Genomic DNA, 21,843 nt, shown 5'->3' with positions numbered 1-21,843 from the left:
AACTGAAAGTCTCTAAGAGGTCTAGTAAAAAAAACAAAAAACAGGCCCCCCCTTTTGCATTATGGTTTAATTTATGTCATTTACAAATAAGGAGGCATATGGACGGATTATCCCTCCAGCTAATGCTGTAGTATGGGTTACATGAAAATACTATCAATAAGATTCAACACACCCATGCTATTTTCTTTTGTTTTATGATATTTTATTTTTAATCATATCTCTGTTCTTATGGTATATACCTATGAAAGCAAGGGAAATAAGAATAACACAATTTTTTTTACCCTGAGGATCATCTAGTCCATCCCCCTGTAATGCAGGAATCTCAACCAGATCATACATGACAGATAGCCACCCAACCTCTGCATAAAAACCTCCAAGGTAGGAGAGTCCACCATGTCTTGTGGGATCTGTTCCACTGTCAAACAACTCTTACAGTCAGAATGTTCTCCCTGAAGTTTAGTTGGAATCTCCTTTCTTGTAACTTGAAGCCATTGGTTCTAATCCTATTCTCCAGAGCAGAAGAAAAGAACTTGCTCCATCCTCCATGTGACAGCCCTATAGATATTTGAAAATAGAGACTACACTTCTGTTGATGCTTGCTTTGTTGCTGCATCACACTGTTCACTCATGTTAAGCTTGTGATCAACTAAGACCCTTAGATCTAGTGCTGGCCCTGGAAATTCCTATGGGTTTTCAGCATCATCTGAATGAAGACAGCTATTTGTCCAGGTAAACAAAATGTAAGAAGAGCTCAACTAGGCCAAGTCAAAGGAGCATCTAGTCCAACATCCTGTTCTCAAAATAGCCAGTCAGATACCTTTTCTGGAAATCCTACAAGCAGGACTTGAGCACAATAGTACAGTAGTACCTCAGGTTAAGTACTTAATTTGTTCCAGAGGTCTGTTCTTAACCTGAAACTGTTCTTAACCTGAAGCACCATTTTAGCTAATGGGGCCTCCTGCTGCCGCCGCGCCGCCAGAGCACGATTTCTGTTCTCATCCTGAAGCAAAGTTCTTAACCTAAAGCACTATTTCTGGGTTAGTGGAGTCTGTAACCTGAAGCGTATGTAACCTGAAGCTTATGTAACCTGATGTACCATTGTACACTCCCCACTTGTGACTCCCAGCAACAGATTGCCTCAGACAGTAGAAGTAGAACATAACCATAATGGCTAGTAGTCATTAACAGCCTCTTTCCATGAACGTGCCAGATTGTCTTTTTGACTTGTTCAAATTAGTGGTCATCATTACATCTTGTGGTAGCAAATTCCATAGTTTAACTATGTACTGTGTGAAGAATATATACATAACAATTTCCTCACACCATGCCAATGTCTTCCACTGGTAGGGACAGGAAAGCGTTCAGCATAATATTATAAGGACACCAATATGAAAGAGCACAGGATGTTTTTACAACCTTTGCAGATGTATCATGAAGATTCTCCCTACAAGACTCCAGAATCAACGAATTAAACACTACAGAAGCAAATTTGGCAGCCGTGTAAATCTGTTTGAAAGTCATTCTAGAATGCACCTTGAGGAAACAATCACAAGTCATTCATCCTGTGTTGGAATCCTGTTTGGAAAAGAACATCCTTCTCTAAACATAGTTACATTCCCAAAAGATCCTGCTTACTTCACATTTTCTAATTGTGGGAATAGGTGTTACATTGGAGGTGTCTAAGGGCACACACACATTGAGTCAATGGAACAATTCACTACACGCTGAATGTGTTCAACAGAGATTTGCTCTAATGTGTCAGCTCATTCATAAAGGTGCAATTAAATATCACATCATTAAGCGACTGTATTTCCCCCCTAATTATCCTGATTATATTTTGCTGGCTCATAAAAAAACAGCGCCAATACAATTCACACTTAAAAATCAACATATTTCTTTCTTGGTTGGTAGGAATCATCCTCCTGATTATTTTCAGCTATAACTTGTAACACGTTTAAATATGGAACTTTCTTGCATTTTTTTTTAATGGCATTTGTATGAGATATTCTCATAATATCTAAGAAAAGCACTTTATAGAAAGCAACTCATTCTCAGTTGCTTCAATCTGTTAAAAGAGAGTTTGAAAGAGATGCCTCAAGACTCCTTCTTTATTTCAGCTAGAATGTTTGTAGTTCAGCCTTCCAGATGCTTTGGACTACAACTCCCATCAGCCCCAGTCTCCACTCCAAAACATCTGGAGGGAACCAGCCAATTATAAATACACTGAAGCCCAGTTAACTACGTCATGTAATGCAAAAGTGTTTAACTTTAATTGGAACAGGGAAAATTAAATCGCCACTGACAATTTGACATTTCCACCATGTTTCAACTCATGTTTGCACCAAGCTGACCTCACCACTACCTCACCCCTCTGCCTTACTATAGGTCACACCGATGCCATTGATAGGGGGTCAAGTAAGTGCCACCACCCCACAAACTGCCACCATTCCAGTGATAAATTTGGGTGGAGTACCGGGTGATAATAATCATTTTGAGTCATTGATTAGGTAATGCATCACCTAGTGGTTAGAGGGAATGACACACTCCTCTGACATAGCAAAGAAGATTACCGTCTTCAGAAGAAAATGATATATACATACAGTGCTTTTTCTATTAAAAAATGTTTAGGGGTACTCTCATTTTCCTACTCATATTGAAATACTGCCCCTCAATGAGGCCAAACTTGGATTCACAAAATGTTTTGGGGCAGTGATTTTTTTTCTTTAAGAAATGTTTAGGGGTACTCTCATTTTGACTCAAGAAAATCCCCGTTTTATAGTTCAAATCTAGAAAAATAAATGCAGTACCGTAAATGGACAAAAGTACAAAGATTCACAAAATGCGTACCCCTGCGTACCCCCAGAAAAAAGCACTGCATACATAAATACCTACATTATATCTCATTATTCTGTGCCACCTACATACATAATTTTATTTGTATGCCGCTTTTCCACAGTATAAACAATGTTCAAGGTGGCTTTCAAAGTGAAAAAAAGTTATACAATTCAAAACACAGCAAAAGTAGTCAGAAGCAGTAAATAAAACATCAAAAAGTACACAACCAAATGGAACAATTTTCCACATACAAGATGCAAAATAAAGATACAAAAAATTAATATCAATAACAGCAACAACCCACAGCTCAACAAAAGCCCCTAAGCAATATCTCAGCCCAAGAGTTGTCAAAAGAAATGAACTTGCTTATCAGATGGCCTTATTCAAATCTCCAGTATATTTCAGTGGAAGCTTTCCTACCTTGTAGTCTAAGCATTGTATTGTGGCATAACCTTTCACAGAAAAAAAATCCACTTTGTCTGATGCCAGAGGTTGTACAGTCGACAACAGGTTGTGCCAAAATAAAGCTGTTGATTTTAAGATGCTACAAGACTCTTCTTGACTCTTTTTGCTGCAACTGACAAAACAAATTCTAGAGGGACAGATGTGTTAGTCTGACGCAGCAAGTGCATACATAACTCATTTATGATGGAACTTGTTGTTCTTATTTATTTTATTTTTGCATAAATAAATAAATGTGTGAAATCTGTGCCCTGTCTGTCTGGGGATTTGGGGATAGGTCAGGACATGGAGCATCTGTGAGAAAGGAAGCACCCAAATTGGCAGCAAGGTGGGGTTGTTGGGATGGCTAACCCTTCATTTGAATGCAAATGTTGCTTGAGAGCAGCCAGTTATCTGTGACATCAGACAGAACCTTAGTAAACTGTTGGCCCAGCACCTGGTAATACTATTGTTAATCATGTGTAGTAAAGAGACCTCAGGGCTAGCATGAGTCATTCATAGAGCCAGTTGGGGCTAGAAAAAGAGAGTGAGAGAAAGAGGAGGGGGTGTGACATCAAAGGAGCAGAAGCAGGATGCCTTGGCAGGACAAAGCTAGGGTATGAGCATCATGTATGTGAGTTATCTTTTGGAAAAAGAAGGCAGCATGTATCCAGGATCCGTAAGGTGCAACAGCAGCAGCAGCAGCAACAACAACAACAACAACCTGCCAGCACAAAACTTTGCCTCCACAACACCCTACGCAGATTACATGGGATACCATCCAATGCAAAATATGGACCACCGTGGACAACCTTCAGGGTCTTGGGGAGCACATTATGGCCTGCAAAGGGAAGACTGGAATGCTTATGGCCCAGCACCTTCCAACACTGTGACCGCTACGCAAATGAATGGATCATCTCCCGGGCAAGTTTCCTATAGTTCTGCTGATTACAACTCCTTGAATCCCGCTGGATCGGGGGCTTTACCTTCTGTAAATACAATCAATACAGAGCAAATCTCTCCCCACAGTCAAAGACACAGCTCTTACGAATGGATGAGGAAAACAGTCCAATCCACTTCAACAGGTATGTTGGCGAGGACTAATCTATACATGGAAATCTCTAGCATTATTCTGTGCCATCTCACCCACACACCTCTGCACGGGAATACAAAACTCTTGCTCAAGATGAAAAAGGTTGCTTCCCTAGACGTTGTCTATGCTTTTGAACAAATTTCATTTATTGTCCTTCTGATATCAATGAAAGATCAAATATAATGAAATAATCACCACATACAATGTGCAGAAACAAGGGTTTTGAGGAGCGAGATAAGAGAATTTTTAATTGAAAGTGAACTGGGGTAATATCCATCTAAGTCATACTTAAAGAGATTCACTGAAATAAATGGACTTAAAGTGAATGATTTCAATGGGGGCACTCTGAGTATGACTTACGTCAATTGATTTCAATGGGTCTAATTTGAGTATGGTTTAGTTTGTTATTACCCAAAGTCTCTTAAATGAGATAATCCTGCAAATATTTTTTTTAAAATATTCAACATAACCTTATGCCTGTTTATAGGAATTACGTCTTACTCCCATATAGGATAGCAGACTGAAACACGCTGTTTTGGTAGCACTGTAATTGAATATATGGCTCATTTAAGAGTAAGCTTCTCACATTTTCTACACACTTGTATGGCTGAAAAACTAAAATGGTCTTGAAGGAGAAAAGTTATATTCACATAAAGCTTCACATCTTCTGAGGTCTACATGAGAGGGAGGTATGCAGCATCACACCATGGTTATATGTTCAATTTATAGGGTTTCACGCATTAACACTTCAAATGGAAACAGTAGATGAAAGGTCATCCTTCACTTTAAAATGCTAGGCATGTTCAGAGGCTGCAGGGATCTAACACACACAACCAGCTTGATCTTTTCATAGGCGATTCAATAGTAAGCTGGTGAAATAAAAATTGTATAAAATATATCTCGGAGCTCCAGGAAAATATTTGTTAGATAATGGACTAGAATAAAGGTGTTGGCGGGGGGGGGGGGGGGGTGAGGAGGAACTGCCAGATTACTAAACACTCAGTAATTATAGTATATGGACAATGAATAATAAAATTCTGGTTTTAAAGTGCTGCATTAAAAAGAGAATCCTGAACAACCACAGCTACTGTGTGGTTTGACTGCGGCTATTAAGAGACCGTGGAAGTTAATTGCTGCAAAACCTGGTGCTCTATAACATAATGCATAAGGCCAGGATCCCAAAATGAGCCAGGCACACTTTTGCAGGCAATCCTTCAAAGAACAATAGTGCTATTAAGGGGGGGGGGTGTTAAGTACTGCAAAACTTAAATGTATTTAGCTTTCAATTGAATCCTTTGGTTATGAAACAGTAGTGTAAACATATTACTCCTTGCTGATTATGTAAAGTACAGGAAACTCTGATCAGTGATTTGAACATCTAAGAGCTCAACTGTGATATTATGGCTTACTGTTAATCAAGCTTCATGGAATGCTGGGGAATGTAAATCTCAAGGGGCTAATCAATGGTTTAAATTATTTCTTCCAAGTGAAGGATTGTGGTAAAGTATCTCTCTAAATACAGGCTACTGGAAAGGTCTTTATTGAAATAACTTTCAAATAACTTTCTACATTGCTTTTGAGGCCTCTTCTTATATCCCACCTTCCATCAAAGGAACTCATGGGTTCCCTTCTCATTCTATCCTCACAAAAACCTTGTGAAGTAGGCTAGGCTGAGAGACAATAACCGGTTCAGTGAGGATTTGAACCCTTATCTCCCACAACACTCTAACTGACTTTTTAAAATGCTGCTATGTAAGTACCTAGAGTTGCCATTCTTAGGTTTCAGCACAGTCCCCTCTCTGGAAGTTCAGTCTCTGAGGCTCAAATCTTACACATGTTGAAGGTTGCAATCTCAACTCAACTTATGAGTAGACATGATTAGGATTGCACTGTTAGCCACATTTGAAACAGGGTGAAATTTTACTTACAAGAAAACATGCACAGAATATTACTGCATGGCTCCTTGTCAGTGCCCAGCCTACACATACAATAGAACAATCAGATCTGTCTGATATATCTAACCAGACACAACAAAAAAAGTATGTCTTCACACAGCACCTGGCTAAACTATGGAATTTGCTCCAATAATGTGATGGCCACCAGCTCAATAACTGTGTTCTACTTCCAGTGTCAGAGACAGTATGTCCCAATACCAGGTGCTGGGATTCACATGTGGTGAGAGTTGCTGTTGCTTGCTGGCTTCCCATAGGCATCTGATTGGCCACTGTGAGAACAGGATGCTGAATGAGGCAGGCCTTTGGCCTAATGCAGTTTTCTTCTTATATTTTGATGTTAACAAAAATAACAAATTCCAGAGGGGTAGCTGTTTTAGTCTGTGGCAACAAAAATAACAAGGAGTCTTGTGGCGCCTTGAAGATAAATAAACACTTCCTGCCTCACAATGCAAAACCAGATTGGTAGACAATTCTAACTAAAATTAAACACACCATGCTAGAGCCCTTTAGAACCTAACAAATTAATAATATAAGAACTGTCCTGTAAACAGGAACCGATTGAGCTGCCTGGTCCAACATTCTGTCTTCTGCAGTAGCCAACAAGGTGTCATGAACATTCCATGAACAGTGCACAACAAAGCAGTGCTTGTTTGCTTCCAGAAATCAGGGCAGCTGATAGAACCTGCCCTAAGGATATTTGGCAGCAAAGTGCTTATTCAAGTGCTCTTTTTGGATGCTATACTCTCTACCATCAGGAATATCAGCAGCTCTTCTTTGTACAGAATCCAAGTGGCCAACAATTAAGGCAAGAACACTCAGTTAAAGCATGTTTTAAAAATTGTTTGAGCATTTTTCCTCCACTGTGCTATATGGAATTAGGTGATAGCCAACTCTGGAAAGCAGCTTGTCAATATTTTTTTAGATTATTATTATTTTCCAGAACTGAGCTCTGCTTTGACCTTGAGAAAGAGATTGGATCTTCTGGAAAGAATCCAAATGGAACCTACAACCAATTAGAAACACAATTCTCCCTCCCCCCCCCCACTATATACTCTTGAGAACAGAACCTTTTAGAGCTAGTTATCTCACCAGTTTCCTTATAAAATGTCTTTACTGAGCTAAGTTTCTAAGTGCAGCCCACTGCAGTCTTAGATAGCCGCTACAACAAGGTAGACACATGCAGACAGACTTTGTATTTGCGGTCAACATCAAGTCATCTGTTAGCAGCCAGAGCTTTCAGATTTAAAGTTTTCAAATATGACAAAACCAATATGATGCATGCCTTGTAAATTTTTGACTTGCTGTCAAGCATATACTGCTACAAAGACTTGGTAGTTAACATAGCAGATGGCCAAACTTCTCCTATTTGGTTCAAATGCTTTATATAGTGTATTTAGCACCAACAGTGGCAGATGCTCCCCTGTGAGAAGAGAAGTATTAGGTCAGAGGTTGTCAAACTACTTTCAAAGGTATTGTGGGCTTTCAAGAAGTTTATCAGGGGTTCCTTGATGAGTGTTAACACTGGCCAGCTTTCTCTGCAAGACAGTTTGACCAGAAGCTGAGCATTTCTTTTGGAGTATGTTTGCCCAGAGAACAGACTTGCCTTTAAATGCAGAGAGCCTATTGTTTTGGTTTGTACCAGTTGGACCTCCACCCCTTTGCCATCACATTTCATTATTGGTGCCACCTTCTCATGCCACAATGGAGAAGGCACTGTGGAGTTCAGGTCCTACTTGCAGGCTTCCCATAGGTATCTAGGTGGCCACTATAAGAACAGGATGCTGGACTAGATGGGCCATTGGCCTGATCCAGCAGGACACTTCTTACACTCTCGTGCTCACTTCACTCCAGATCTTCCTTGGCTTCCGTATGAGGGTTATGGGTTTTTTCAAGGTACAGCCTCATGGTGAGGAGAAACTTGGTCCATGCCATGTGCTGTGTCTGTGTCTTTTCCCTGGGATCTGCTTTGTTTTCTAGCAGAATCTTAAAGTTCACCTTCCCTCCCTCCTTTGTTTTCTTACAGGCCTTAGTGCAATATTTCCAGGGATTGTTAATCCATTATCGGTTTCAGGAAATCCAATTTTTAAGAGAAGGGACTTCTCTTGTTACTACTGCTAAACAATAAACAATAAAGGGATTTTGTTTGTTTGTTTACAATCAAGCAGTACTGTATATAAATTGTGTTAAATAATTTTAAAAATACTGTAAATCACTGAAAGGTCTGTCAGTAGACACCAAATCTCCTCTCTGCATACAAACACAACCCCACTCAAGAATTTTCTGCAGTAGGCGGAAATGTAAATGTAGAGTGAGTTTCCTGAAAGTGGAAAGTTTAAAAGCACATTTATACCACTTTAGCACTCACTGCTTTCCCCAAAGAATCCTGGGAGCTGTAGTTTACCACTCATAGAGCTATAATTCCCAAAACACTCTTAGCAAATTATAGGAGGTGATGCGATTGGTGTAAATAGATGAATACTGACTTTTTACAATAAATTTTTATTAGTTTTCAATTACAGTACAGTCCAATAATAGCCTCATTATAGCAATACCAATTTATAATACAATTATTAATAACAATCATTCAAATACCAAATTATACAATTTAGATAAAGTGGGGGCCCTCATAACAATCTACCCCCAAACATTTTTCAGACATCTGCTTTCTTTCCTTCTCCCATCAGGCCTGCTATCCCCAAAGGCCTCTTAACTTAGGAATCTTGTACAATGAACTGTCACTTTTCCCTATGTTGCTTTCCTGATCCTAAGCACATGCAGAGATGAGAGTCAGGAGGGGAAAATAGCAAACTTTAGCTCCCCATAGCCAAAATACACACACAAGAGTTTTCTCCTTTAACTGTAACTCTGTACAAGTTGCTCTGATTGCCATTGACACCATATGTGGAGATATCTCCACATACTTCCAGTTTTCTGACTTCCTCCACCGTCATAGGCAGAAAGCCCATGTACACCTGTTGGTGGCAATCACAAGTGGGAAGAGTGCTGCTGCACTCTGGTTCTCCTAGTGTGCTTCCTTTTGAGGCATCTGGTTGGTCACTGTGAGAATAGGATGCTGGACTCGATGGGCTTTTGGCCTGATCCTGCAGTCAGGTTTTTCTGAAGTTTTTAAATTTGACATTTTCTCTGGCCCAGGGTTCACTTTTGCCCCCTTTCTCGAAGGATTTAGGTAAAAATATACATTTATGTGGGGGTTACGTTCTGAGACATTGCGCACATCAGTGAAATAACTGAACTCCATTAAGAAAGACTGTAAACATCAGCTCTGCCCTTTTAGTGATGTTTCAGTGATGTCTTTATAACGCTTCCAGGTCACTTTTGGGTTCACCACATTGCATGTATACATGATCACACACATATTGAATGCACATAAATGGGGGGCTGCCTGTACTGTGATGTCAATACCGACATAATAATAATAATAATAATAATAATAATAATAATAATAATAATAATTTTTATTTATACCCCGTCCTCCCCAGCCAAGGCCGGGCTCAGGGCGAACCAAAAAATCAGTCAAGAAGCAGAACAACTTAAGAATAGCTATCTGCAATCAGGTCTACGGACAGATTAAAAGGTAGATTAAGGATGTAATCCTAAAGTGGGCCTGAGAACATGTAATTTAAGGAAAATGATACTTACTCTGCTTTGGTATGCATCCTTCCCATAACTCTCTGGGTTACTGATTTGATTTTGGTGGTTGTGTATTACAGTCATACCTTGGGATAAATACGCTTCAGGTTAAGCATTTTCGGGTTGCGCTCCACGGCGACCCAAAAGTAACGGAACGTGTTACTTCCAGGTTTCTCTGTTTGCGCATGCGCAGGCGCTCAAAATGACGTCACACACATGCGCGGTAGCAGCGAAACGTGACCCATGCACACGCAGTCGCGTGTTACATTCACCTCAGGATGCGAATGGGGCTCCGGAATGGATCCCGTTTGCATCCAGAGGTACCACTGTATTAGCTGTAAGAAAAATAAAAGGAAACTGTCAGTCATAATATAATAATAATAATAATAATAATAATAATAATAATAATAATAATAATTATTATTATTATTATTATTATTATTATTTATACCCCGCCCTCCCCAGCCAAGGCCGGGCTCAGGGTGGCTAACAAGCAATAATAAAAATAAGTTGAATGAATACAACTTAAAAACAAAATTAAAACACAACATTAAAATATTGAAACATTAAAATATTAAAATGTAGCCTCATCACAGGAGGAGAAGGAAAAGAAAAAAGAAAGAGGGGGAGGGAATCAAATTGGCTCCAAGCCAAAGGCCAGGCGGAACAACCCTGTCTTACAGGCCCTGCAGAAAGAAATCAGATCCTGCAGGGCCCTGGTCTCATGAGGCAGAGCGTTCCACCAGGCCGGAGCCAGAGTTGAAAAGGCCCTGGCTCTGTTGAGGCTAATCTAACTTTCTTAGGGCCCGGGACCACTAGGGTGTTGCTATTTATGGACCATGAGGCTCTCCATTGGTCCTAGGCCATGAGGGTCCTAGGCTATGAAGGGCTTTAAAGGTCAAAACCAGCACCTTAAATCTTAAATATGTGAAACTCAATTTTAAAAACAAAAACAAAACTCTTTTGCTCAGAATAGACCCATTGAAATTAATAAAACCAAGTTAGTCATGGTCATTGATTTCAATGGATCTACACTGTAAAAGTAAGTACAGAAGGGGTGGTGCAAGGGGTGGAGGAGAGAACTGCTGAAAATTATTCATCCACCTCATCCAATGCCCTCCTGCACACCACCAGGTAGGATGGGCCACAGCTGCGCTCTTGTCCTTAATTTTTTTTAAAAAAGAAATAACCAATATAGAGCCAGTGTGGTTAAAGACTAGGAGCTGGAAGACCTCCGTTTAAACCCCAACTCAGCCATGAAACTCACTGGGTGACCTTGGGGCGATCAGTCTCTACTGCACTACCCCACAGGAGTGTTGTGAGGCTAAAATGGGGAGGGGGCAGAACCATGTACAGCAGCTTGAGATCATTGGAGGAAAAGTAGAATATAAATGTAAGAATAAATTTAGAATAAATACATCTTTTGTCCTGCTGGAAATAGTGGGAAGGAAATAAAATCTAGGGCTAACGTGGGAAGCTGTTGGATCTGAGCTTTTGCTTGGTCCATCCCAGCACTGTATTGGGAGGGCAAGTTTGGGTTCATGTTTGGGTTCCCTTACACCAGCTCTCCCTGTTTGGGGCGGAATCTCTTTCTCCATTGGGAGAGAGAACTGCTGCTTCCTATAGCCTTTGGGGCACCTCCCAGGAGCTACATAATTGTAAACCTGAGACCATTGAAAATGTCTGGGTAAATAAAAGTCTTTGCCTGATAAGGAAAAGGCAGTGTTTTGGTGAGAAAACTGCAGAGAGAGTGTGCTAAAACCAAAAGGTCTCTCTACCTGGTCTCTATCTGCTTCATCCAGAGCCGGATTTAGGTTTGATGAGTTCCTAAGCTACTGAAGGTAATGGGTAATGGGGCCCTTTATATGTCCAGCTGTCCTTTGTCAACAACAAATTGTCACTGGTTTTGTGTTGAATATATGCTATGTGGTAATTTATGGACCTAACAGGTATCTAACCAGTGATATTTTAGGCAGCAGTCTAGCAGGCGGGGCCCATTACTTACATCATAGGAACCTGCACTATACAAAATACCGGTACTTGTTGCTGTATGTAGGTTTTATTTTAATTGTTTTCATCTTATATTTTGGAAATGTACATCCAGGTTTTTTTTCCCTTTAATTTTTTTGGGGGGTCTCATGAGAGTGGGGCCCTAAGCTATAGCTTGTTTAGCTTATACGTGAATTGGGCACTGGCCTCATCTCTTAAGATTTATCTTAACCTGTCAGCAGACACATGCGGATGTAGGCAGCCTCAGAGATATTTTACTGTTGTTTTATTACAAATTTAATTTATTAATAGCTTCTTATGAAATACATAAAAGCAATTTCACAATACAATGAAAACAAATTTAAGCTAAAACAACTGCACATATAAAAATTGTTAAAACAATAGTGCTTTAAAGATTAAAACCAACAGCACTATGAATTGTGCTCAGAAACAGACAATAAGTTAAGTTCCAAAATTGGCAATACAGTGGTACCTCGGGTTACAAACACCTTGGGTTACAAACACTTCAGGTTACAGTCTCCGCTAAGACGGAAGTAGTACCTCGAGTTAAGAACTTTGCCCCAGGATGAGAACACAAATTGTGCAGTGGCAGCAGCAGGAGGCCCCATTAGCTAAAGTGGTACCTCAGGTTAAGAATGGTTTCAGGTTAAGAACGGACCTCCGGAACAAATTAAGTTTTTAACCAGAGGTACCACTGTATATATTCCTGCCCAGCAATATAGTACTCAATTTGAAAAATAAAATAAAAACAGCTACATTTCCCAAGTAGTCTTCAGTGCCAGCCTCATGCACAGCCCATTGCAGTAGTCTAATTTGGAGAAAAGGACATGAAAGCAGAAAGTATAAGGAGATGGTGCCCACCTCCATACACTTCCATTTACCAACAAGCTAAGAGTGCAATTCTCCAGGAAGACCTCATATTATGTTAGCTCCTCTTCCACAGCTGCTGTTCATTTTAAGGGAGCTTGCTCAGAAGAACCTGCCACACGATTGTGTCCTATATCAGTTATTTAATACCATGAAGGTACATCGCACCTCACAGAATAGCATAAGGAAAATGACAGTAAAACCCTTTAAAACTTTGACTGTGGAGGGATAAATAAGGGACGGGTAAGAGAAACTCATATACCAAGCAGTGAATGAGAGTCAAACATTATAAAGCTTTGTTTCAAGGAAATGAGGACTAAGATAGGCCTTTAGCCCTCCAGACAGTGCTGGAATTCCAACCCTCATCAACCCCAGCCAGCATGGCCAATGGTGATGGAAGTGATGAGATGGTGATGGGAGCTGGAGGCCCACAAATTCCCTATCCTTGAATTAAGTGGTAAAACCAATGGACTGTATTCAAATATGTTTTATTCAAAGTATAACCATTAAAATTAATGATGTGCCTAGTTTAGGCCCATTAATTTCAGTGGGTCTGCTCTAAGTAGGGCTTACTTGAATACAACCCAAAGTAAGGCTAGATTTGAGTATCCCCCACTTCTATAATAAGTTTAACAATTACATCAGTCACTATGCTAACAGTTGAGCTTCAGATCTCATTCACATTTTTGCCCAGAACCATTTCTTTGTTGCTTTGAAGTAGATTTAATGTGTATAATTAGAACTGTGTCCCCATCACACAAACGAGAATATCAACATGGCCTCTTTTTTATCACCCTGCAGAAGTCACAGACATAGACTAATTCATGTGACAAAGAGGATGTTAATGATGTAAAACAGGAGCAACTCTCAAGCAAGGAGGACAGGGTGAGCCAGAGGCAGTTTTCACGCTAATTTATTTTGCTTTGTAAACTAGCTGTGAGGTCTGAGCATCCCCCACCCCGCCATGTCTTGCCCCTTCCATCCATTGTCTTCAGTTCAGAGGCCTATCTGCCATGTCAAGCAACAGACCCTTTTTTGACACCTCTTCCAGCTTTGATGTGCATCCCTGTCTCTTCCTTCTCTTCCTTTTATTTAGCAGTTATACTGCCGGAAAGAGTGACAATTTTCACAGCAAATAAAGAGGCCTGATCTTTGCTTTTATTGTGTTCAAAAGAAACACTCTGTGAATTTTATGGCCAATAGGAAAACTTCCCCCACCCCCTTCCCATCCCGCACAATACTCAGGCTGAATCACAGACTGGTAAAATAACAGGAGTATCCTAATACAGGTCAAACATCAGGTGAGTAGTTTCATGGCATTTAGAACAGCCTGATTTCCACAAAAGATTACAAATGAACACTTAAATGGCTCTGCCCTAACATTTGCACATCGTAATAATTAATTTTGAAACAAGATGCAACAAAAACTTTTCTCACGTTTTTTTTTAAAAGGGGATAGAGCCCAAGAAACCACTGGGAATCACTATATTCCCCCACCACATACCCCAAACATACACATACAAAAATGAATGGGACAATGTTCCAATTGTTTTCTTTAAAAACACAAAATACAATTCAGCCCAAATAAAGCACTTTTAAGTCCTTTTTATTTCAATGGAATACCTGTTGACTTTTCTGGGGCGGGTTGTACAAACTGTACAAGCAAAACAAAGTCTGAAAATTAGAACAAAAAAAATTCCTTCCAGTAGCACCTTAAAGACCAACTAAGTTAGTTCTTGGTATGAGCTTTCGTGTGCATGCACACTTCTTCAGATACACTTCTTCAAATTAGGTAACTGTGGCAAATTGCAACAAGTTGTTTTGTACATACAATTACTTGCTTATTTAAAAGAAGGTAGAGATTGAATGTTTCCCTCAAAAAGAATAACTTTACACATGATCTGAGACAATACCAAGATCCACAGGCAGAATCCACACAGAGCTTGAGGACATGTTTAACTCTCCCATAGCAAACAGATCAAATGTGCTTCATTTTGGCTAGATGGTACCCAATTTGCCTTATGATGCTGAGTAAGTAAAACAGTGGTACTAATTGTAAAGAACAAGGGAAAGCAAGGATGGTGAACCATTTACAGAGTCACATTCTCTTCTTGCAGGGCTGGTAGTGTTGTGCCAGTGGTGAATGGGGCCTGAAAAAGTAGACAGAGCAACAAATGTAAATTGTGCCTTTGAACCATAGGCTTGTTTCTACATACACTCACACACCACTCTCTATTTTTCAGTTTGGCAATCAAGAGGCATTATCAGAGATCAAGGACACCTTTCAGACAGGGTATGGAGCAGGGCTGCTGAGGGTTGTGGCTTAGGAGAGTCCTGAGGGCAGCCTGAGGAGAGTCTTGAGGGCCTGTATGAAAAGGGTTTGTAGAATGATTAAACAATTTAGGACTAGTTCAAATAGTGCATCCCACTCAAGTCTTTATAGACACCTATAAAAATGTAATGCAGACATTGCTATTCTCATTGGAGCACTGAGTACATCTATAATTACCAGGTTTAACTGCTAATTTTTCCACACTGTGTTAGAGGGCCTTTTCAACAGAAGCACCAAAGTGGGGATCACCCTCTGAGGTATAACTTGCACCAACTTTGTACAGCTTTTGTCAACAGGTCAAGATGCACTTCCTTGCCTAGGCTTTTGGAGAGGTGAGATGGGGTGACAATCTACTCTTTCTGCTGCTTCAATGTGCTGTTGCTTTTATTGTATATTTTCTGAAATGTTAAGGTGTTTTATATTTGTGTGTTTTTACGTATCCCATTGTGGGGCTCCTTGGATGAAGAGAGGGCAATAAAAGTGATACAGTCACCTGCCCTGCTCCTGGATCTGATTGGTTCAGGTGGAGGGGCAGGAAGTGCTTCTTGCTTCCCCACCCTCCACCCAAACCAATCATATCCAGGAGCAGAGGAGGAACTACTCTTTTTCAAAAGGCAAGACAGAAATAACCTATATAACAGTTTGCTAAGAACTATAACATGAAGAGCCCATGCTTGAGCTTGTTTTTCCCTTTCCCTGCCCGTTCATTTCCCCTAGTGTGTCAATGTCTTGAGCCTAAGAACAGGAACTGTATTAGTACTGAGCTTGGTAAATTGCCTTGGGAGATTTTCCCCCTCCCCTTAAAGGGCAGGGTATAAATACAACAAACAAACAAACAAACAAACAAAGTTGTAAAAGAAATATTTAGACATAGAATTGAAGAGATGGAAGGGACCCTGAGGATCATCTAGTCCATTCCCCTACGATGTAGGAATATGCAGCTGCCCCATATGGGGATCAAACCTGCAACCTTGGCATTATCAGCTATAACCCACTAAGCTATCCATGAATTTGTTTATTTTCAGTTAATAAAAATTAAATCCTCTTGATAGTAAGAACGCTGTGTGATTTACAAATAGGTTTATATATAGGTTTATATATAGGTTTAAAGCAGATGTTGAAAAACATTCAAATGCTTATTAAAAAAACAAAAACCTAAAAATAAATGAAACACATGTAACGTCTACATTTCTGGATAGGCTTTCCCAAACAAAAATGTATCTGACTGACACCAAAAAGAGAACAGTGAACTGGTCCCAAGCTATTAAGCGACTACTGTAATTGGCCTGGTTTCAAATGGGATACCAGTGCAGATCTGAAGAGAAGTGTATGCAGACAGGATCTAACTCCTGTAAGCAACCATTTGAGAATTCTTCACAAACTGTAGCTTCTGGATCAGGTGCCAGGGAAGCCCCACAAAGAGTGCACTGCAGTAATCCAACTTTGAAGTCACCAGTGCTGGAACTATTGTGGTCAAGCTCTGCAGGTTGAGGAATGGCTGTAGCTGTCACCCCATTCACAGTTGGTAAAAGGTGCTTCTAGCCACTAAGGCTATTGGAGCCTCCAGTGACTTGCACTGGATCCAGAAGCATTTGCTACACTGTGTACCTGCTTCTTCAAGGGGAAAGTAACCATGTCAAGGAACGCAACAATAGCCCATATTCTCAGCCACAGGAACCACTCACCCAGTGCCTCCATCTTGCCAGGATTCAAGCTTAGCTTATCTCACCTCATCCCAACACCAGTCCAAAGCCTACATGACATCCCCTACTTCAGATGTTATGGAGAAATAGAGCTGAGTGTCATTAACTTACTGATGGCACCTTAGCACAAAACTCCAAATGGCTGGCCACAGTAGCTTCATATAGATATTAAATCACTCTGGGGATAGAATGCTATTTTTTATGTAGAATATTGTGGAATGCTCTCCACAAGAAGGATTGCCTGCCACATTTGTTACAAATCTTTAGGCGCCAGGGAAAACATTCCTCTTCTCCCCAACCTTTGGCTAGTTAAACAATCTATGGCCTTTTCAACTGTGTGTTGGTGGTGGTGGGATCATTGTTTTTGTTTGTTACTATCTTATGTATTTGTTGTGTTTTTATATTGTTAACCGCCTTGTGATCCTCAGGTGAAGGGCAGTATAAGAAAGAAAGAAAGAAAGAAAGAAAGAAAGAAAGAAAGAAAGAAAGAAAGAAAGAAAGAAAGAAAGAATAGTATTGGGGATACAACAGTGCCCTGCAGCACCTAGCGTAACTGCCAGGAAACCAGAAAGCACTCTACCACAACTATTTGTCCCCTTAGGTAGAATTCAAACCACTAGGAAACAGGGCCCTCAATTCCCATTCAACTGAGTCAGTCCAGAAGAATACCATGATCAATGGTACTGAAAGTCACAGAAATCAAGGAGCACAGTCACACCCCCTTTATTTCTCTCTCTATATAGTTCATTATCAGGACAACATACATAGAATGGTAGAGCTGGAAGGGACCCAAAGGGTCATCTAGTCCAACCCCCTGCAATGCAGGGATGTATACACATACAAACTACTACTGTCAAGAAAGCGAGAGTATGCAGGAGTGTGTATCCTGGCACTCTCCAGAATATATGTAAACATCTGTATTTCAGTCAATCAAGACACAAACATGAGACATGCCAAATTTTCTGGTTTAGAAATACCTATGCGTATTTTGTTTTTGTTTTTTTCTGAACAGGTAAAACAAGAACAAGAGAGAAGTACCGTGTAGTTTACACGGATCATCAGCGATTAGAACTAGAGAAGGAATTTCATTACAATAGATATATTACAATCAGGAGAAAGTCTGAACTTGCTGCAAACCTGAGACTTTCAGAGAGACAGGTAGAGTATGGTTTCCAATACAAAAGAGGTAAATTACTGGACCAAATTTGGGCGGTGTTAGAACAAAAACTGCAAAGGTTTCAAGGGAGGTATGTGTAAAATGGCTCAGTTCAACTCACTGTGACTATTCACTTTAATAATGTTTTATAAATAAGTGGTCTAAATGTTTTTATTATTTATAAATAGACAAAAATTGCCATGAACAAGATATTGAGCACACCTTATTGAGTCTTTGCTCAGATTTTGAAAAGGTGGTACTAAAGGTGACTCTGTATAGCTATTTTTAAGGTTTTAAGCTTGAAATGGGAGTGAAAACTTGTGGAATGCATGAAGTATGCTTTAAGGAAAGCTAACTAGCATGCTGGCTGTGGTTGATTGGAGTTGTCATCCAACATACCTGGATGGCATCAGGTTTGCAAAGGCTACATTAAGGTTGGAAAGATAGGAATGTACCTTAGACCAGGTCACACTGTTTATCACACACTTTACCCTGAGAGGCAGCAGTAGGGGACTTTCCCATCACTTGCCACCTGTGCCCGGGACTGAATCTGAGCCTTTATGTATGCAAAGTACATGCTCTGTGCTGAACTACTGTATGAGTCCCCCTCTCCCCAAGTTCTTGCCAGCTTAGCAGAGAAAAACCAGCACAGCCTGCTCCTGTCTCTTTAACAGTAGTTTGATATGCAGTTGTCATTAGATGAAGCTTTTCATGGCAGGCATCTAAGATATCTATCAATATTTCAAAAATGGGAAATCTATTGTGTGCTTGATAACACTATTCTCACAGTAAGAATTAGTGGCACACTACATACCTGCCCCCTCATTTTAATATCAGGCAATACTGTAATTCTCTCAACTTCTGATTTACTTGGACTTAGTTTGTCTTGCCTGTATAATATCTCTCACAGAGCCTGGGAGGCAAGAGCAGTGCTTTTTTCTGGGGGTACGTGGGGGTACGCATACCCCTAAACGTTTTGTGAATCTATGTTTGGCCTCATCAAGGAGCAGTATTTCAATGAGTAGGAAAAAACATTTTAAGGAAAAAAGCACTGGGCAAGTGTATCCAGTTAAGACACATGAACAGAAAGCATATCTAGAAGTGGTGCCATCTTGGTGGCACAAGCTGCCACCAGAATTTGAGTAAGTTCACTCAAAAGTTAATGAGGGTGGTACGTGAGGGTACCAAAGATGGCACTACTTGCTTTCACAGACACATTGCACACAACTTCTTAGAAGCAAACTGTATGTGCCTTTCTGTCTGATGTCACAGAGTCTGTCAACAAATGTAAAGGGTGGCAAATACATCCATTTTGTTATTTTGCTGCCCCTCACATTGGACCCAAATGTGCAACACACACCTTCCCAGTGATTTAATTAGAGAAAGGCATACAAAGAAGGACATATGCATTTATAATTTTGTGGTAAGCAACTGAAACCATTATATTATTTGCCCTTGTAGGTAAAAATCTGGTTCCAGAACCGAAGAGCCAAAGAAAGAAAATTAATGAAGAAGAAAATGACAAGTTTTGATGGCAGCAGCCTCAGTTCCATCCAGAGTGACTCTGGTTCAATGAGTCCCATCCCAATGCCTGACCCACAGACGCATTCAGAAATGACTGGTACTTTATTCCCACCACCTCCACCACCTGCTCCTCTTCCAATTAATGGCTTACAGCACAATGGAAATCTCCAGCAAGTTGTGGCATCTCAGTAAGGTCATTGCGTTAAAGGAAGAACATGATAAAGCATGGGTACATGGAGCACTACAGTTCACAACAGGAACGCCAAAGCTGTTTGCAAGAGACCCAACTCCCCAGCCCCAGCAACACAACAGCCATTTGTAAAATACTGAGAACTTCACATCACATCAAGGCCTGGGAGAAACAGCAAAACATCCTTTGGCAAGGTCACTTGTGATATGGCAAAAGCTCTTTGGGAACCTTGTGTTCTTGACTGCAAAGGCGGTCTGGAAATAGGGGCAGAGAGAAAGGGGGTTATGGCCGGAAAAACTTTTTTGGAATAAATGCCCCAAATCTGCAGCCCCATACTTTGCTTGATTTGAGACTGAATAATTTTTACACAGAGCAATTCCAGTAATTTGTTCTTTCTAGAATGTTTTTATTCTGTTCTCTTAACAGGGTGGAGCTAATGACAATTACAAGGAAACGAAGGGTTACACTGAGTCAGTGTAGCTTGTTGTCAGGACTGGGCATATGCTGTGTTTCTGCAGAAGTACAGGAAAAGTAGACAGTGCAGTATTAGGCACAAAATTCAGCTTCCTAAGAACAACTTTCATTTTAAACAGTTCCTAGTCCTTATGGCTAAAAAGTTATGCCTGAAGGTACACAGGCAATGCCTGATAAAATTTCAGAACCTAGACACATAGCTAAGAAAGATTTCCAGTGCTTGAGGGCAAACTCCTTGTTCCTTGTCATGACCAGCAATAAATTTTGCAAAATAAGGACACGGTGCAAATTTGCTGAGTTTGCACAATGGCTTGTCCAAATGCAGATGTTGTTTTTTAGTGTGGAGGTTACACACCAGCCAACTTTTAGCTGATTGGATGTTTCCAGTGTAAAATTTCCGGATGTTTGAATCCATGGGGAAATTGCAGGGGGGGCGGTCGGTTTGCCATTAAATTATTGTGTTTAGTATATTAAAAGTTAATAATTTTGGGGTTAATAATTGCAAATCGAATTTACTTCTTAATATTTTTTTTTAAAAAATTACAAATGGAGCTACAACTGCTGAACTGTAATCAACCTAGGATCCCCCCCCCCTTTTTTCCAGTTTATAAGGAAAAGGTGGAACCTCCCCACTCCCAGGAACAGGAGTTCCAACATTATAGTAAAAGAAAATGTTTGTGTAATCTGAAAATTATTCAAGTAAGTCCTATTCAGAGTAGACCCACTGAAAGTAATGTAGCTAAGTTAGTATTGAGCAGGGTTAGCTAAGTTACCGTGAGCAGGGTTAGCACTGATTACCACCCTGTGTCTCCTACAGTCCTCCACAATGTGAAGCAGACATAAAGCATTCATATCCATGAACAGAACTGTGACAAAGCAAAGAGGAATATTACATGAATTTTAATCAACCTCTTTTTCTGAGCCACCACAATCAATTTCTGTTTCTTCATATTTGTCATTGTATTTATCATGGACTTCTAAAAGCTGAAGGTTTGCCCAGGTTGAAACAAGCTTATCTATCCTTTAACATGTCGTGGGGAGGGGAAAGGCTTGGATGGGGCGGGTAGAAGAAACAAAACTGATTTATTTTTTTTCCTGGGTCTTCACATCTCCAACCTGAAGCCATTAAATAAGTTTGATGGCACATCACCAGCTTCTGTTCCATTCCATTGTTTAATTCAAGATTCCTGTGGTTTTAATTTTGTACTTATTTCATATCTGCATGGGAGCTTATGATTTCATGTCTTGATATTCTCAACTAAATGACATCAGGGTTGCTCTGGACACCAGAATTAATAGAGAAGGGGAGGTACTCTTCAAATTCTGATTTTTAAATTATTGATTAACTAAAATCTACTTCTAAAATTCAGTTGAACAGGAGAGGCTCTTATGCAAAAAGGGGTTGCACATACCTAGTTATATGCACCTAGATGCAGCAGCTGCCAAAAGGAGGTAAGGATGTGTATTTTCAATGGAACCTTAAGACAAATGAGAAGCCACATTTCCATCCACACTTTGCAGTACTAAATGTGATACTCATCTGCACCTAATCTGCACCCACAAAAGCTGAGTTCAGATTATCAGTTTTAAACTATGATTTAGATCAGGGATG

General features: G+C 40.1%; 1 protein-coding gene and 1 long non-coding RNA gene across 2 annotated transcripts; both read left to right on the top strand.

Moving 5' to 3' along the window:
- Nucleotides 1-3,825: 3,825 nt before the first annotated feature.
- LOC310836740 (homeobox protein CDX-1-like) lies at nt 3,826-21,354 on the top strand. The gene is made up of 3 exons (XM_083722516.1): nt 3,826-4,361; nt 17,900-18,045; nt 19,505-21,354. The coding sequence occupies exons 1-3, from the start codon at nt 3,896-3,898 to the stop codon at nt 19,757-19,759; spliced, it is 867 nt and encodes a 288-aa protein (XP_083578642.1). The 5' UTR covers nt 3,826-3,895; the 3' UTR covers nt 19,760-21,354.
- Nucleotides 10,927-15,978, top strand: LOC310836834. Its single transcript, XR_014560249.1, has 3 exons — nt 10,927-11,368; nt 13,654-13,737; nt 15,096-15,978. It is a non-coding gene; the product is annotated as an uncharacterized lncRNA (long non-coding RNA).
- Nucleotides 21,355-21,843: the final 489 nt, after the last annotated feature.

This window comes from Podarcis gaigeae, assembly GCF_964106915.1.
Source record: "Podarcis gaigeae genome assembly, chromosome: Z".
Classification (NCBI taxonomy): Eukaryota; Metazoa; Chordata; class Lepidosauria; order Squamata; family Lacertidae; genus Podarcis; species Podarcis gaigeae.
The sequence above is the reverse complement of the archived record's forward strand: the minus strand, read 5'-3'. Positions and strand labels throughout refer to the sequence as shown.